This window comes from Elephantulus edwardii, unplaced genomic scaffold (assembly GCF_000299155.1).
Source record: "Elephantulus edwardii isolate Elephantulus edwardi_28Jun2011 unplaced genomic scaffold, EleEdw1.0 scaffold00026, whole genome shotgun sequence".
In the NCBI taxonomy this organism is placed as follows: domain Eukaryota; kingdom Metazoa; phylum Chordata; class Mammalia; order Macroscelidea; family Macroscelididae; genus Elephantulus; species Elephantulus edwardii.
In genome coordinates, this window is record NW_006399776.1 from 5,172,482 (window position 1) to 5,191,767 (window position 19,286).

Sequence of the window (19,286 nt, forward strand, 5' to 3'; positions counted from 1 at the left end):
AAGGAGGGCAGAATAGGAATGGTTCTCCAGAATTCAGAGCAATCAGCAGAACAGACTGCACGTACAGGATCCCAGGCAGTACTAAATCCCTAAAAGGAACTCTGGACAAAATTCCAGGGACTCTGGATAGAACATTTAAGCCTTTTTGGTCTCTCTCTGTAGTCCCTGGATTGATTAGTCAATCAAACAAACAAGCTTGAGAGGAATAGTAAAGAAAGCACTGCAAGGAAAAGGCTTACTGATACATTCTGAATTTGCTCTTTCTCAGTATGAGGGGCCACAACAGGGAGTAATAACAGCATGAGAGCCACTGCTCCCCTGGGAGAGAACTAGAAGATCACAGCCACAAAAAGCCAGGGGCACCCAGGATTTGGCTGACCTCAAAATGTTAAGCAACTCCCAAGAAAAAGGAGGAAACCCATCTCTGTTTCTGCTGCCATGAGTACTACTAGCTTTCCTTTCTTTGCTGTCCCCCTTTCTCCACTGTTCAATTCCACTCAATACAAGTTATAAATACCTGAGTTACAAGTCATTCCAGCCAAAGCATGGGCTTGCTATTTCTATAAACAGGCATGTCAGAGACCTGTCCAAGGCAGAGCCCTCTCTGCCCTTCCCTCCCTTCCTGCAGGTTAAGAATAACTCTGCTTGTCTCTTGCCCACACAACTGTATTCTAATCTCACAAAACAGATTCTCTACCAGATTCTGAGAATTGCCACTTACTCAAAAGTCACAGAGGAAGCCCAAAGCCAGCAGGCTTGGTGCAGAGTCTCAATCAACTGGGCAGAGACTTGGTAGCTGGATTGACCGGCATGGGGGTTGTGTGTACCATGCCAGACTCATTCCTCCTGCTCCTTCCCAGATCAAAGTGCCATCTGGTCAGAAGTAGGAAGTGGCACAATGGCCTGGCTGCAATTTCTGAAAGAAGGCATGGAAGGCAGAAGACAGAGAACAGCAAGATGAAGTAGAAGGACAAGAGGATTCTCTTCTATTAGCTTTTATGATTTAAAACAAAAACCAAATCAACAACATGCATATAGCTGCTGGCATTACCAGTAGCTGGAATGGACCTAAAAAATGGATTCTGACATTTAATCACAGACAGTTTCAAGAGACTAGGAGGGTCTTCCTAATGTCAGTGTACCCTATGTGGCTAGAGCTCACCCAAGTCCTACCCTTGCTAGATCTATCAATGTGGACAGCTGACCTGGTTTCCAAGGCAACTGATATTACAATGTCAGAAAGATGAGACTCTGACTTTGTGTGCTGATGGAGGTTAAGTGTAGTTCAGACCAAAGGGACAGGGAAAGAGAAAACTCTAGCTAAAAAGTTTAGTTATAGTGTAATCATTAGCACATGCCCAAGACCCGAAGGAGTTGTACTATAGCTCACACAGTGCACTTCTGCTCTCCATTTCCCTTCTAAGGTTATCAGATAACCAGAGAAAGGAGATGTCTCTAAGCAAACAGAATGGGGAAAATACACTTAAGGTCAGTCTTCTCTAAAAGACCAGAACCACAAACAAATCTTCTCTTTTTCAATATTTTAAAATTTTTACCTTTTAATATTTTATATATATATATATATATAATTTTAATGAAAGTTTACAGAAAACCTAGATTTCCATTCATTCATTGTTGCATTTTCCTCTCACCCTCTCTTCCCTATAGTTCACTTTTCTCTTAAAAAAAAATAATTCATTGGTGCACAGTTTCTTCCCTCACCCCAACAAATCTTTTCTGAGCAAAAAGGCCGATCATCAAGAAAAGCCCAATTCTTCTGCATTCACCAAGTCTTCATGCCCAAAATTTTCTTAACCTTTTGGTTTCCAACTTTGTAACCACATGGGAATACATACTGTTCTCTATGTGTACTAAATGTACAAAGCGGGCACCTGTCCTGGGGCAAAAAGAGAACAGAGGTCTCATCAGGCCCCCACAGTCACACTTCTTTCTGCCATGAAAATCCTCTGGGAAGAATCAAGTTTTCTTCAATATTGTTCTCTACAAAATGTCCCCTTCCTTCTTTTTCCCAACATCAATATCCCAGTTCAAGTCTACATTGCTACATTCCTGGACACAGCAATGGCTTTCTGATGAATCTCTACTGTAGGCTCTGTCCTCTCATCCCCAACCTAGTACAATAGTCTTTCCACAGAATAATCTGTATCATGTCCTCTTCAATGAATGTGTAAAGCTTTCAATGGTTTAGTACTGCCAACTAGATAAAGTTGAAATGTCTTAGCATAGTTGCCAGCGGGCCCTACTCTTCTTCCTATTTCCTACACTCACCTAGATAATCCATGTGCACTATGTCTTACTCAACATTCTCAGAAAGAGCCTTTGGGCTTTAGTCTATGTTCTTCTTCTACCTGGAATTCCCTTCTTTTCCACTGCTCTGTACTTCAGCATCCTAGCCTTCCTTCAAGAACCAAAAAATACACACACACACACACACACACACACACACACACATATATGACATTGCCTATAGTTTCTCCTGTGATCACCCTAGCCTGGTTCCTCCCTCCTTGGTATTCTTCTCATTCTTATCTGCTATGAAGTTGGAACCAACACATAGGCAATTCTCCAGTGAGTTTTTGGAGGAGGAGACTGCCCATCTTCTTCTGAAAGAGCAGCTGGCAGATCTTAACTTCCCACTTTTGGGTTGGCAGGAAAGTCCACTAGGCCACCAAGCCTCTTTTTGATACCATGAAATTCCCTAAAAAAACCCCAAACTCACTGCTTTCAAAAGTGATCCCAACTTGGAGTGATCCTTCGTTTCTGTAAATCTCCACAGAGAAGACGGTCCATTTATCTCCATCAAAGCAGTTGGTGGATTTGAACCAACACCCTTCTGCTAGCAGCATGACACACAACACATGATACTCCACCAGAGGTCTTTGGTACCCTTAAAAACTCTCTATCATTGCTGTCAAGTTGGAAATGATAGATGATAGGGGGTTCCAAGGCTACAAATCACACATGAGGAGATTGCCCTTTTTCTCCCTGCTATGCTGCTGGTGGATTGGAATTAATAGAGGTACGGCCTTTGGGTTAGCAGCACCCGTGGAGTACACTAGCAGAACTCTTAAAGTACTGCTCTTAATTTACTAAGTAGATTATTCATATGGTGTGTGCTACTCAGTGCCTTGTATCAAAGTTATTTATGGATTTGTTTTCTCTCTCCTACTAGTCTATAATTTCTTGGAGAGTACAAACTATGCCTCGTATAGTTCTATCCTTACCACAGGGTAGTGTTAAGATATATTTGCTGAATCCAATTTTTTTTCTAAATCCAATTTTAATACTATTTAAAAAATTGAGAATCAGGTTCATTTTACTTAGTATGTTGTTGGCCTCTTAAAAAATTAATTCTCCAACTCTTTATCATTGCCAGCCTTAAAAGTTCAAACAAGAAAACAAGATTCTGATGCTTGTTGAGATAAATTAAGGAAAGTCTGAATAGCATAGTCTACATGCCTTAAATGATCACCAAAAAAACCCTAATCACTCCTGAATTTAGGAGGAAACACATGGCATGGCTTTTTGTGACTGACTTATAGAATAAGCCTAAATAGACTAATGATAATTTTTAAAAACGTAAATGATGTTGTTTTAAAAGATCTTTAAATGTTCTTTATAATCAGAAATATAGTCACAAGAATATCAATAGTGATTATCTTTGAGTACTGGAATTACAGAAAGCATAAAAAATATTTTTATCTACTAATGCTAACCAAGTTTTTAAGATATCAGAAAGTGAACCTAATGAGTCTGTGAGAAAGATTTTTCTCCTAATATTGCTTAAAAACAAAAACAACATCAAAAAAGACAACTTACCACATAGAAGCATTCATGAGTAAACAGATTTTAAAATGTAAACATTTTTAGCTTTAATTATGAAATACATATATTTAAATTGGGGAGACATTTATCTTTATTTTTTTCAACTTACAAAAATAGTACACTCAGTGTAATTTAAACATGACAGAAATACATAAGACAGATAGTGAAGGTCGAACAAACCCACTATCCCTCCCTGAGGTAACCAATGTTAACAACACATTAGTATTTACAGTCTCATTTATTCTACAATATACTAACATACACACTCACACATGTTTTAACAAAAATTTAAGTAGTTATTAATATAAAATACCAGTCAGACAATTTGTTTTTTACTTAACTAATATAGCTTGTGACCTCATCCACATCAATACATATAAACTTAGTTCATTCTTTTTAAAACAGATAATTCATTTTGTGGGCATATACCAGTCCCCTATTGATGGATTCCTAGATTATAGCACTTTAAAGATTCTACTATTATGAATAATACCAATAAACACCTTTATGTAGCTGTATCAGTGTGTACATAGAATAAAACCAAAATAAGTCCACCATTATCAAGTCAATTCCAACTCACAGCAACAATTCATGGAGTTTCCAAGACTGTAAATCTTAACAGGAAGAGACTGTCCATTCTCTCCTAAAGAGAGGCTGGTGGGTTTGAACTTCCAACATTTAGATTAGCAATCAACACTTAACCTTACATAAGATTAAAACATAAGATTTAAAAAATCCCAGGATTGTAACTGCTGAATCTAAAAGTATAAATGTACACCTTTTTCTTCTTAGAGTTATTACTAAATTGTCTTCAAATTAGTGGGAATAACTCTGTAAAGGTATAATTGCACTTGTTTCCCCACTTTTACGTGCTACTATTATATACATTTTTTTATTATCTTCAACTTTTAAGTAAGGGTTGTTTAAATAAAATAGTTCACTCCAATCACAACAGCAGAAACTTAAAACAATATGGAACAAAATTAACGGATTTTCAATCTGGAAAGAAACATCTGGACCCAACTCAGTCCCTAAATTATTTCTTAATATAAATGAATTAGCTGTAAAAGAAGAAAACATTCTCTCTATTAAACTGAAAAGTTATTTCTGTTTAAAAGCATGTGCATCACTCCAGCGGTCTGTCGATCTGACGTTATTGTTGGGTGCCACTGTGTTGACTATGACTCATACCGACCCTCTGCACACAGGGTGAAAGAAACCCTGCCCAGTCTGCGCCATCCTCACCGTGCTCAAGGCCACTGTTGCAGTTACTGGGTCAATCCAACCCAGTGAATGTCCTCTCCTTTCCTGACCCTCTACTTGCACGAGCATTAGGTCCTTCTCCAAGGACTAGGTCTTCCCAATAACATGTCCAAAGTATATGAGATAAAGTGTCCCCATCTTGGTCTCTAGATAAACTTAGACAATTGGGACTTTTTCCTGATTCACTGGTTTGCCCTTCCCCACCCCACCTCCCACCCCCAATAAATTTCACAGAAGACAGTATCAAAAAGAGTACATGCTACATCTTTCTCTTGTCAGTAGTTAGGTATTATTGATATAGGTGGTAACACTAAGAAGAAGATAAATGTATTGAAGATAGGCCACAGTAAAAACTGCACAGAGATAATGATTAAATGTTGGACTAGAAGATAATGGGCCTGGAAAGGGAGGCTTCTCACAAAATGGAACTTGAAAGAGAAAATCTTGCTGGTCTACTAAAGATTCCCTGGTATTTTAGAATCTATGGGCTCTGATAATATTATTTATTGCTGTTAAGTAGATTCCAACACATGTAGATTCTGTATGTTTGAGAGAGGAATGCACTCTGTAAGGTTTTCAGTAGCTATAATCTTAAAAGATGTAGATCTCTAGGGCTTTTTTAAAACAGAATTTTTAAAAAATTTTATTTTATTCTTTTTTGTGTGTGTACCATTAAATTGGATCTGACTGGTACAGGAGGAGATTATTCCTCCTTCTCCAGCAGAGCATTTGGTGGATTCAGACCTCTTACCTCTGGGATTGCAGTTCAGCTTCTTGCCACTAAGCCACCAGAGCTCCCTTCTAGTGGTTTTTTTTTACAAGGCACCACTGGCTGGGTTAAAACTTTTGGTTAATAGCCAGTTACAAACTATGTGAGCCACTCAGATAACATCTTTTTTTTTTTTTTTTAACTATCAACTTGGATCTGACTGGCACAGAGGATACTGCCCCTCCTTCTCCAACGGAGCATCTGGTGGAAGATAACTTCTGATAATATGAACAATATCTATCATCTATAAAGCAGAAGTCCTGGTGGTGCAGTGGTTTAAGTGTTCAGATGCTGACTGGAAAGTCAGCAATTCAAGCCTACCAGCAGCTCCACAGAAGGAGGATGCAGTAGTCTGCTTCCACAGCCTTGAAAACGTATAGTGTAATTCTAGTTTGTCTTACAGGGTCACTGAATAGGAATCAATTTGAATGTGATGGGCTTTTAAAGTTACTTACACTTTACATTGTGCTTTCACATTCATTAAACTAATCCAGCTAGCACTGAGTCAACTCCAACTCATGAAAGCTTCATGTGTAACAGAACAGAGTTGTGCTACACAGGGATTTTAACAGCTGATTTTTCAGAATAGATCACCATGCCTTTTCTTATCGGGTATCTCTGAATAGACTTGAACTTTCAACCTTTGAGTTAGTCAAATATGTTAACTGCATCACTGCTCAGATTAATGTCATTAAATCCCACTTAATCCCACAACTACCCAGGGAAGAAGGCATTAGTATCCTAATGTTTTAAGTTAGAGATAAATCTTACATCCCTAAGAAGGAAGAAAATGTCCCCTCCCCCACTTTCTACACATGTGCCTGACTAATCTCAGAGTGATCCAAGGAAGAGCATCCTCAGCTCTGGAGTTGGTGGAAATACACAGTATCATGCTCTGTTTACCCCAGCAATACTAAATCTGTACCTGCACTTTAACTAGACTTCCACTACCCTGTCTTCCAAGTATCTGTCTTTTAGTATTTAAAATGTCCTATTCTCCAGGCAATTCTGGGTGTTTGCCATGAGGTAAAGTCTCTATGACAGCTGCTGTGGTGGCCTCATGAGTAAGACCATGAATGATGCTTACACACAGGGGAAGATTTTAAAATTATTCACAATACATTTCATGAAATTTTCTGTATCTGCTTTATTTCATAATTTTTAAAGCTTTCAGTTTTTTAATGCCAGAATCTTTAATGGAGTCAAATTAAATTCTTGGGAAATGACTGAAAGTAGCACTAAAGGAACAAAGATCTCAGAACTGATAAAAGGTATTGAAACATTGGAAGTTGTGATGAGCTCAGCATGAATGAGAAGTAAGATTCAAATCCAAAACCAAATAAATTCCCTTTTTAGGATCCTTCCAAAAGATAATTTGGCAACATAAGAAAAAAAGAAATTATGTGGTAAATAAATGGACTCTTCCAACATCTTCAAGTAAATTTAAATTTCAACTGAAGAATATGCAGGAAAAGACAAGGAAGAGGAAATAGCTTTAATTTCATTTCCATTTTAAAGAAGAGATAAGGTATGCAAAATTCAGTTTAAGTGATAGAGGGAAGAGAGACTGGTCTATAGACTAGGGAGTGAAAGTAGCATTATAAACATCTGTGATAGATATGAGAAGAAGAATTGAACTTACTGCCTAGAAGTCTAAAAGGAGATACCCATACTGTGAACTCATTACTCTGTAAGCATCCTTCAAACCCAGAGGAAATAATGCAGTCAAGCAAGAAGTACGATAGAATGCTGACTGAACTTCTGGAGAGAAGGAAGCCAAGATTAGGAAAATCTGAACACTCAAAAATACCAACCGTAGGATCTACACTGCCCAGTTTGGCTATAATACTTACATCTCATTCCTTCCCCTCTCCCTTTTATTATCCATTATAAGAGATAACAGAATTTTAGGTAAAATCTACATATATAGTAAAAGTACTAAAAAAAATGAGAAGCTCTTATGCACTTCTGCTACTGAAAACTACTGCACAACAGAAGCTGACTGAAACCTAGGCCTTATCCTATATTAAACAATGGAGCCCAGAGGTTTATCTTGTAGCATTTAGAAAGTGATACATAATATAACAAATCCTACAGAAAATACTGTAGCCTTTTCCCCTTAACACTATAGTTTAAACATGAAGTAAAACCAACAGATACTCTGAGAACAGCACAGACAGTCCATGTTCCTAGAGAAGCTTAGTTTGAATAAACATGGTCCCAAATTTCAAGCCCTGGACTGTTTTCCAAACAAAGGGGCAGTGATAACAGTCACACACTCAGCTTCAGACTGGGGCGTGGGGGTTGGGTGACAGAAGTCAAGCTAAAGCTTCATTTCTATGAGTGTTTTATGAAATGAAAACACACAAATGACCAATGAGAGAAAAAGTGAAGTCAATGAAATGCTAAAGGACTGGAAGAATTTAAAATACAAGCAAGAAGAAAATTACTCAAACTGATCCAATAGGGGAAATTTGCCCTAAATTGCAAACTGAGAGAGGAAAAAGAAAATCAGAAAGCAGCAGTACCACTAGACTCTGAAAGGCAATATAGAGTCTGAAGAGGTTGTGCTATTTTAAACAGCAAAGGAAGAGGTGTTGCTTCCAGGGAAAGAAGAATCCTCCCTCTCCAGGGAGAGTCACTTTGAAGGCTGAGAGCAGCTGCAGGAACCGGAAGGACGAAACGAAGATCAAAGACATAAAACTATGAGAACACCGACACTTTTCATTTTACACCACCTGTTCTGAAGATCTCAAGACACTATTGTAAACCTTAATTAAAGAATATATAAGAGATAAGAAATAATGTGTGCACTTGCCCAAAGTCATTCACCAAGGCAGGCAAAGGGCAGGGCTGCTGGCCACAGAGACTTCTACTCTTCTTGGTCATCTATTTTAAGTAGAGAGCCTAGAGAAAGTGTGCTAAACAGGAAAACATCAAAGGTTTCTATGAGTCAAGAGAAGTGGACAGTGGATGCTGCTGTTGTTAGTTGTCATCGAATCAATTCCAACTCATGGCAATTCCATTAATGTGGGAGCAGAACTGCTCCATAGGGTTTCAAGGCTGTGACCTTTCAGAAGTAGATTACCAAGTCTGTTTTCCAAGGTACTCTGTGGTTTCAAATGGTCAATCTTTCAGCTAGTAGTTGATCTCTTAACTATTTGCACCACCCAGGGATTGAACAGGTGACAGAAAAGACTGATCTGGACTCAAGAATATTACCACTAAGTTTCATTCTATCCACAAAGAAAATTCCTACTGATCTTTTCTAGTAAGGCAATGGATATCTCTTCAGATGTGACCCTATCACAGTGTAATCTTCTCAAATCTATGCGTGACATAACAGTTTATGGAGCAATCATCCTAGAAGACACAGTGGTTACAAAACTACACAAGGAAAAAACATTCTTCTTAGGCTCAAAATAACTCACTGCCATGAAGGCATTCTTGATGCATACCACTATCATGCTATGCACAGTATGATAGGAACCACTGTCAAACAGGTAAATTAAAAGGCTTAACATTTAAAAAAAAAAAAGGCTTAACATTTACACCTGGATTCAAATTCTGAGCAAAATTTGAAATTAAATTATTGCCAGTTTTTCTCATCCATAAAACCCACCTACACAAACCTTCTCAGAGTCACATATTAAAAGCACCACTGTACACAGGGTAAGAAGAAAATAACTTGGGAAGAAAGAGGTAATGAAATAGATTTAAACTCATAAACAGTTGAGAACTAAAAGAAATTTGTAAGCCCCCTTGCCCACTGTTTGCACACAACCCAAATTAGACTGATGGCTATTAAAGAGGAGAATTTGAAAACATTTCCTTTACTTTTTTCCCAAAACCTAACAGTTTTCCGGCACAGGCAATCCTTTTGTATTCCTAACTGAAATCTTGCCTTCTCAGCTTCATTCCATTTCTGTCCTTTGTTAAAACAGAAAAACAGCCAGCTCCCTCTACATAAAACTCTTTCAGAAACTTTTAAGTGGAGGAGGGATGGCTATGAAGTACATTCACATTCTTAAGGAAAACACAGACTCATACTACTACAGGCACATGAGGGAGAAATGGGTAATTGTGCAGGATTTGAACTTTAAGAGTATTTACAACTAGTAAGTTAGAGGAATGCTTCAACAGTTCAGCAGATTTGGCATAAGGCCTCATGTTAGCCTCCTTTCCTACTACACTATGATCCCGGTGGGTACAGTGATTAAGACCGAGAAAGCAGACTCAAAATCTCTGTAGTAACTTAAATTCCTACTACTGCTAGGTCTTATAGGGAAGGTCTGACAGTTTAGTGGTAAGGAGGTGTGCTATCAACCCAAAGGCACATGGTTTGGATCCACCAGCTGCTCTGCAGGAGAAACATGGGCAGTCTCTTCTTGTGTGATTTACTGCTTCTGAAAACCCACTGTAGGGTCAGCTATTAATCGGTCCCATCATGATAAAACACAACAACTGGGTCTTTCACCCTCGTTTCTAGGCCTCAACTAAAGTCTTCAATAAGCACTCCTTCTGCACATGTGGACCTCCCCATCTTCCTTATGCCTCTTATAGCAAAATGAGTTTCCTCTCAATTCTTTCCCTCCATTTAATTATTTTTTAGTTTGATTCCTTATCCAAAGAGACTACAAATTTCTTTTGACCATTTCTGATTCTTCTGAACTTTCAAATTTACTGCCACTATATCTCACATTTTTAAACTGTTGTCATTCATTTATTCAACACAAACTTATTATTTACTGAATGTCTTACACTTTACTAAGTAGTGTGATATAAGGAAATTAAGACTATGACTCTGGCTCTTAGGAAATGAAGACATACATAAAAGACAGTTAAGAGACTGGTTGCACAGTAATGAGACAGTCCAGAGGCCCAGTGAATATGGAGTTGACTTAAATATATTTGGAGAATAGGAGGAGGAAGGCTACTATAAACTGAAGAAACAGTATAATTCAAAGCAGGTCATCTGAGGTAAAAACTACACATAAAGGCCCTCTGTCATTTCCTCTTTTATCCCCTAAAAGAAGCACATGTCCTTTTGTTCTCAATTTTACTTCATGATCTACTATCCATGAATCAGAGCTCTCTGTTACCATGAATACCCACAATCACCACATACTGGGCAGCTCACAAGGCATGATATACCAGGGTCTATGTGGGTTCTCACAAGGCAGGATTTTAGAACAATCTTAGGGAGAAAGTCTTCAATAAAAGGCATGGGGAGATAGGCATTTTTAGGACACTTAACTATTGTTGTTAAGTACTACTGAGTTGGAACCAATCCATAGCTGACCTTCCAATTGGGTTTTCAGAAGCAGTAAATTGCATAGGAGGAGACTCTCCATCTTTCTCCCACGGAAACAGCTGGTGGATTTGAACTGCCTGCCTTTGGACCAGCAGTGCAACTCCTTTTCACTAAGCTACTAGAGCTCCCTAATAGTCACTGTTGCTGCTGCCTTTATGTACTGTCAAGTTGATCATGACTCATAGCAACCCTATGAACAACAGACATGAACCTCATCCTCTCCTGTGCCATCCTCATCATATCTGACACACTCAAGCCCATTTCTGAAGTCACTATAGCTGTAACTCTTGGGTGTGCTGAACATATGTACTTGTGTTCTTATTTAGTCAGACCAAGGATCATTCAATTTCTTCTAAGTATTTCCTCCATACAAAGTTCTAGGTGTGACCAAGACATTTAAAGCAGTTTGAAGCAACAAATTTGAAGTGGGAATGTGTCATGATGATATCAAGCATGATCTTTTTCCCACTGCTTCCCGGGTGAGCTCATTTCTTGCCTCAGGACTCACTGTTCAAGCATCCATTTCTCTGTGAAGTCTTCCCTAACCTCCCTAATCAGATTCAGGGTACCTTCCATTAACATTATATATATATATATATGACAGAACTATCACGCCATGCTGTATTTGTTTATCTGTCACATTAGCCAGAAGCTCTTTAATGGTAAGGAGACTTTTTTTTTAATTTATCACTGGTTCCTCATGTAATAGGCTCACTAAACATTTTGAGAATACATTAATGATGAATACTTTATAAAGTTTTCTAGAGGCAGCAGTTCTAGATTCCAGACCAAAATTAGAATAAGAACAAACATCCTCCTGCACCAGTCAGATCTGATTTGATGATACACACACACAAAATAACAAATAAATAAAATTATCATAGAACTAACACAATTTGAAGATCAAACTCTTGTTACACATTTCTATTGCATAGACCATTCTTGGCTAGCAAGAAACAAAAGACAAAAATGTGCTCCAATGGTGCTGGTCACTATCAAGTTATTAGGGTTGTATAGCACTGAGGATGAGGCTACACAACAAAAGAACCAACAAAACAAAAACTAAGACAGTTTCTAAGTTTCAAGCTCATTCTCCTGCCACTCGAGAAGAATAGGAACAGTATTTTACTATGATTCTTTGTTGTTGTTGTTAGGTGATGCTGAATTGGTTTCAACTCACAAGGACCCTGTCAAGTGCCACACAGCAAAATACTATTAGGTCCTGTGCCATCCTCATAACCATTGCTAAGTTTGAGGACCTTGTTCCAGCCACTAGTCTCAATCCTAGGAAGAAGAATCTGGTAATACACTTCTTAAAAAACTTGCCAGTGAAAATTTCATCTATAAGAGTACTTCAACTCATTGCTATTGAGTCAGTTTCAACTCGGAGGGACTCTTCATCAGTTGTGCATCTTAAGAGGAGACTGACCATCTCTTTCCTTTGGAGATGCTTCCAGAGACATGTAGCCTTTGCGTTAGCAGCACAAGAAGCTATGGGCCATGTTACTAAAAGCTGTTATCTCTGCCGTTAAGGACTTTGTGGCTAATTTTGATTCATTATCATTTCTGCTGAAATATACAAGCAATCTGTTCACCTTCTGACAAAATCCAATTAAAGTTCTGTTAAGGGATAGAAATCTTTTTTTTTTTAAGGGATAGGAATCTTTACCAAGCCCTCCCAGTACCCTGCGATGCTGTTCATTCGCGCGCTCTCTCACACACTCTCTCTGCTGTTGAAGTAGAACTGACTCATAGCTGGCCCTCTACTGGGTTTTGGAGGCTGTAAATTACAAGGGAGGTGACTGCCCAGGTTTCTCTTATTCAACCTCTAATGGATTTGAACCACCAGATGTATGGCATACTACACTGCACTCTAAATCATTCCTCAGCCAGTTTACTCATCTATGAAGGCATTACTACTGCTCTCTCAAATACTTCTCCTTATGGCAGGGAAAGAATTGTTGGAGCAGCTCAATATCAGTCAAAACCAGGCTAGTTGCTGACTGTGGAAAAGACTATCAATTATTCAATGCAAGTTAAAATTGAAGCTGGAGAAAATTAAAACTAGCCCCACCTGAATTGAAGAATCATCTTAAGGAGAGGAAGACCCCAGATGAGATGAATTGATTCAGTAACTTTGGGTAATGATGGTAGATGTGTCAGGGACAGTGAAATTGGCATAAGATAGAGTAAATGTTCAGAATTATTGTGCATAAGGTTACTATGAGTCGTGGTCAAGTTGATGGCACATAACAATGGAAAATTTGTCTAATAAAAGTTTTCTTTTCCTTTCAAAAAAAAAAAAAGAATCATCTTAAGAACAGGTTTGAGAAAATTAACACCAATGATCAAAGACCAGAGGGACTGTGTGATTATATCAAGGATATCATTCATAAAGAAGAAAATGCATACCCATGTTTATCACGACTTTGTTCACAATAGCAAAGAGTTGGAAACAACCTAAGTGTGCATCAACAAACAAATGAATAGAGATGCTCTGGTATATTCATGCAATGGAATACTACGCTGCATTGAAAAATAAGGAACTCATGAAATATTTTTCAAAATGAGTGACTCATGCTGAGTGAAATATTTCAGTCACCAAAGGACAAATACTGCATAGTGCCACTGATGCTGTAAAACAGGATTGACATAGGGGTTCGGAGGACACTGAGAAAGATGGGCTAAATTATGTATACTGCATTGAAACTGATGAGGGAGAAAACTGTTTAAAAGAGATATGATTAGGTATTATTGTCATAACAGGAGCCCAGAATTGAAGACTGCATAGTGGAGTGGACTTGGGGGGGAGGGATTGTACAACAATGAAAGAATTTTTCTTTTACTTTTCAAAGACAAGAGCAAATAGGGGGTGAGGTGTGGGCAAGGAGAAAAGTGCAACAATGAATGAATGGAAATCCAAAGTCTCTGTAAATTTTCATTAAAATTAATAATAATTGAAAAAGAAAAAAGGTTATTATAATGACAGATAAGAAAAAAACCAAAACAGATGTTAGAAGAGACCCTGAAAATTACATTAGAGTATCAAGAAGCCAAAACAAAAGGATGAGACACTGAAGTAAAAGAGCTCAACAGATTTTAAAGGGCTGCTTGAAAAGACAAAGCAAAATAGTCTAACAAAATGTGCAAAGAGATAGAGTCAAAGAATAAGAAGGGAAAGAACTTGGTTGGCACTTCTCATGCTGAAAGAACTGAAAAACAAATTCAAGCTTTGAGCTGCAATACTGAGAGATGTTATGGGCAAAATCTTAAAAAAATCCAGGAAATATCAAAAGAAGATAGAAGGATGCTTCAACGATTTAGATACTCCCAGAAGAACTGTGGGTGAGCATTAACATTACTGGTAAGTATATTCATTTTCTCCTGGACACAGAGCCTACTAATTGGTCCTAAACGCCTTCTGAGGTCCCAACTCTTCTCACTATTCTTAGTTGTTGGAATGGACGGAAAACCTCATAAGCAGTTCCTTACTTCACCTCTGCCTTGCATGCGGACTTCCGAGTTGTAAAACAACCCAGTGGTAGATGGAATTTGCTCCAGGACTTAAGAACAGTAAATGATATAGTTGAGCCTCTACATCTTGTGGTTCCTAACCTCTACACTATAAAGACAAAGTGCTAGTCAATAGGCCTTTTATTGTAAGAACCACCTTCCCTCTGTAACTTGATTTATGCCACTATTAGAACCTCTACTTGGAATATTATTGCTTTTTAATTTTTGACTCACGTACTTTTAACTTGTAAGTTAAATTTGTGTCTTCTAGACTGCAACACTTCCATGATACATCTTCAAGGATATGAACATGTACGGCTAAGCACAATTGATAACAGTGTATCTAAATTCCAAAATCAATCTCCATAATAGTCTATGTGTTTCCTACTGCCAAAGGGGCCCTTTAGAATAGTGAGAGAAGATCTTCACCCTGAAACCTACAGCGTCCCTTTTCAGCAGGAAGTAGCTAAGAGAATATGACATCCCCTTTTCCTTATGAATCAGGGTGAAGTCTCTCTCAGGGAGGAGTGATAGGGAATGGCAAAGGACACACTGACAAAGGAGATTAATCAGAACTGGCTTTGACAAGCACTGTGGCAACTGGACAATTAAAACAGACATTCAAGAGGGGAAAAAAAAGAAGAACGAACTGGGGAGGAGGGTAGAGAAAACAGTGCGACAATGAATGAATGAAAACCCAAAATCTCTGTAAATGTTCATTAAAACTAATAAAATTTAATAATAATAATAAAAGATAGAAGGAATACACAGAGTTAACTATACCAAAAATAATAGGTCAATACTGAAAAATTTCAGTACCATATGAACAAAAGCCAATGGTAATAAAGGAAGTAGTTCAAGCTGTGTTGAAGGCACTGGCAAAAATTAAGGCCCCCGGAACTGACGAGACATTGGCATGTTTCAACAGAGCCAACCTTAACGTGCTCACAAGTTTATGCCAGGAAAACTGGAGCACAGCTGCCTGGCTGGCTGACTGGAAGAAATCATCATTTGTTCCCATTTCCAAGAAAGGTAACCCAGTTGAGTGTGGGAAATTATAGAACATCATTAATATTATATGTAAGCAAATATTGCTGAAGATCACTCAAAAATGTCTAAAATAGTACACTGACAGGAACTACCAGAAGTTCAAGTTGCATTTAGAAAAAGCTGTAGCACAAGGGATATCACTGCTGACATCAGATGGATCCTGGCTGAAAAGAGAATGTTTATTTGTATTATTGACTTTGCAAAGGCATTTGACTGTGTGGATCACTACAAACGATGGCTAACATTGAGAAGAATAAGAATCTCTGAACAGTTAATTCTGCTCATGCAAAATCTACCCCTAGACCAAGAAGCTGTTGTCCAAAGAGAGCAAAGGAAAAACACTGTGGTTTAAAATCAGGGATGTTTACTTTTTCCGTACCTGTTCAATCTGTATGCTGAGCAGATAATTCATGAAGCTGGACTCTATGAAGAGGAATGTGGCATCAAGATCCAAGGAAGACTCAGCAACATAATGTACATTATGCAGAAACAATTTTGCTTGCTATAAGTGAGGAGGACTTTCAATATTTGCTGCAGAAGATAGAAGACTACAGTCTTCAGTATGGGTTACATCACAACATAAAGAAAATACAGGTCCTCACTACTGGGCCAATAGTTAACATCATGATAGATGGAAAGAAGACTGATGGTGTCCATGATTTCCTCTTGCTTCAATAAAAAAATCACCAGCAGTCAGGAGATCAGGAGATGTATTGAGCAAGACTGCTAACAGGACCTCTCCAAAATATTGAATAGCAATGATGTCAGTATGAAGACTAAGGTGCATGCCTGATTCTGGCCAGGATCTTTTCAATCACTTGCTATGCATCTGACAACTAAAGATGAATAAAGAAGAATTCATGTTGTGACGCTAGAGAAAAGTACTGAAAATCCCATGGATTGCCAAAAGAACAAACAGGTATGTCTTAGAAAAAGTGCAGCCAGAGTGCTCTTTGGAGGCAAAGATGGAGAAGCTTCATATCTCATACTTGGAGTATGTTGCTGTTGTTTGTTGTTGTTAGGTGTCATCAAGTTCAATACGACCCATAGTGACCCAATAAACAAAAGATCAGAACCCTATTCTATCTTGCACCATCCGTACACTTTCTGACATACCAGAGCCCAATGCAAAAGTCACCATGTCAATCCACCTAGCTGAGGGTCTTCCTCTCCTTCACTGAACCTCCACGCTTCTCAGTATCATGTCCTTCTCCAAGGAATAGCCCCTAAGGTGCATGTGACTCAGGCTATAAGCTTTCAGATTACTTGTTAATGCACCTAAGAACTGGACAATGAAAGGATGACAGAACTGACGCTTTTGAGCCGTGGTGTTAGAGAAGAGCACTGAACATCCCATGGACAGCCAGAACAAAAGGATATGTCTGGGAGAAAGTGCAGCCCGAGTAGAGCATGTTGCTAAGAGAGGCTAAATCCTGCAAAAGAGCATCATGCTTGGAAAGGCAAATGATCAGCAAAAAAGAAGATTCTCCAACAAGATAGACTGACGCGTAATTGCAGCAATGGGTTTATGTGTGTCAGAGACAACGATGATAGTGTAGGACAGGTTTCAGATCTTGGTTCATAGTCACTATAAGTTGTAACTGACTTTATGACACCTAACAACAACAACAATGGCAGGACATGAGGACCGCCCCACTCACAGCACCCTTCGGCATTGCACTTGGTGATTTCCACTTCATCAACGCTCTGGTGGCAATATCCATAAGAAACTGTGTCACTAACCCAAAGGCCTAGCCAATGTTTGCACTGGAGAAAGACGAGCAATCTCCTTTAGTGAGATTTACAACCTCTAAAAAACAGTAATGGGTCAGTTATGAGTTGATTTCAACTTGAAGGTAATGAGTTTGATTTTTTCCACCCTGTTGCTATCCTACATCACAGAGTTATGTTTACAAACTGCTAACAAGACACAAAAGTATAATCTGATCCTGTGGGAACAAATCCCTGGATTCCCTCTGACATTATACAAATTTAGTCTACTTTGGTATTTCTAAAATTGTGGGACTCCAAAATTGAAAGCAGAAAGTCAATGAGGGAAAAGTAAGGGACTCAGAAGGCCCCTAATGATGTCTACACAGTTGAGTGGAATTTGGTTCTTGGTTTATAGTGAATGAGATAAGCAATGTTCAAGGATAAACCAGAGATATTCTCCTGGCAGACCTCTGACTTCTTGAATATTATCATTCCTAAGAAGTCAGGAAGCTCCAGTTAATTTAGATCTCTTAAAGAGAAAAGGGTTTTTGAAAGACACAAGTAAATTTGTTTTGTTCCTCTCTCTCAATGCCCTTGAGTTGGAAATGACTCATACAACTGACCCTCCATTGAATTTCAGAGGCTATAAATCATATGGAAGAGATTGCCCAGCTTTCTCACTTGAAGCAGCTGGTGGATTTGAACTACCTGGTGTTGGGTTGGCAGAGCAACTCCTTACCCACAAGGTCACAAGTTCCTCAGATGAGGTGCTAATCAAATTGGTGGCCTAATCTGTGGGTTTCATTGCCAACCCAAAGGTCGAGCCTTTCTGGTTGTCTGAGTTAACCAATGGCTGCACAGGGGAGAGTTGGGCAATCTCCTCCTGTGCCTCAGAAACCTGATGGAGGGTCAACAATGTAAAGGGTCCTATTCAACAGCATAGACTTTGGTCCTTACACAACTCCAGCTGTGACTCTAACACCAGCAGCTGCATTAGTCATAGCTTAGCCCTTAAACTGTATTTCTCCTGTTCCAAGAAGAGAAACTGAGTCATCACATTATCAACTGGCGTCCCCAAACACAAAGTTAGTTTGTAATGAGGCGCTCCCTACTTGAACCCAGGATTCCTCCTTCCTCTTGTTCACTTCTTCTCATGGGCGAACCTAGTATGGCCACCCCTGCTGTTCTTCTCCCTTCAACCTAAAACTGAATCAATGCCTGCCAAAAGGGCAGAAATGAGCACATTTGATCCTTTAAAGCAAAGAAGAGATCACAGTTCTTCTCTTTCCCAAGAAAGAGGAAGGTGAAAGCGGAACATGGATCAAGGGAGTGAAGGAAGGCTGTACACAACTCACCTTGGAGCCAAGGTCTTCTCGCCGATTTCCCGCCTTACTCCTGCGTAGTTTAATGGATGGAGATCGTAGCAGGTTCTTGATTCGACTGGTAATGGTTGACCCTTCCACAGCCATCATGATGAGGAGCCACTAACAGTCTCTGACTCGGTCTTAGGACCTGTCTCAACAGCGGAGCAGCCTTCCCACTCTGCAGGGCCTTCCAGGGTGCCCTCTTACTGACCTGAGATAGCAGACACCAGCTCAGCATTAGGTGTCTTACCTTCCTCCTAGCTCTGTCGGCAGTCTCTACCTGTAGGTATTGCCTTTTCTCTTCCCGGACAGACCCTCATGTCTACACTTTAGGAAATCGAGAGGTCAAATCCACTAGAAGGGGGTGGGAGGTAAATCCTGAGCCCTCAAGAACTGCCAGGCCCACGCCAGCCAGAAGCGTTTAGCTGATGGAATAGGACAGGACGGGCCCTAC

General features: G+C 39.1%; 1 protein-coding gene across 3 annotated transcripts in view; it reads right to left on the minus strand.

The window, feature by feature from the left end:
• The window catches only part of MAPKBP1 (mitogen-activated protein kinase binding protein 1), a 66,698-nt gene extending 47,758 nt beyond the window's left edge, over positions 1–18,940 (minus strand). For 2 of the 3 annotated variants that reach the window (XM_006882988.1, XM_006882986.1), the window contains exon 1: positions 18,824–18,937. In XM_006882988.1, the coding sequence (XP_006883050.1) occupies positions 18,824–18,937 (114 nt within the window). Of the gene's footprint in view, positions 1–18,823 lie in introns of all 3 variants that reach the window. The other variant, XM_006882987.1, reaches the window with a different exon arrangement.
• Between the last annotated feature and the right edge of the window lie 346 nt (positions 18,941–19,286).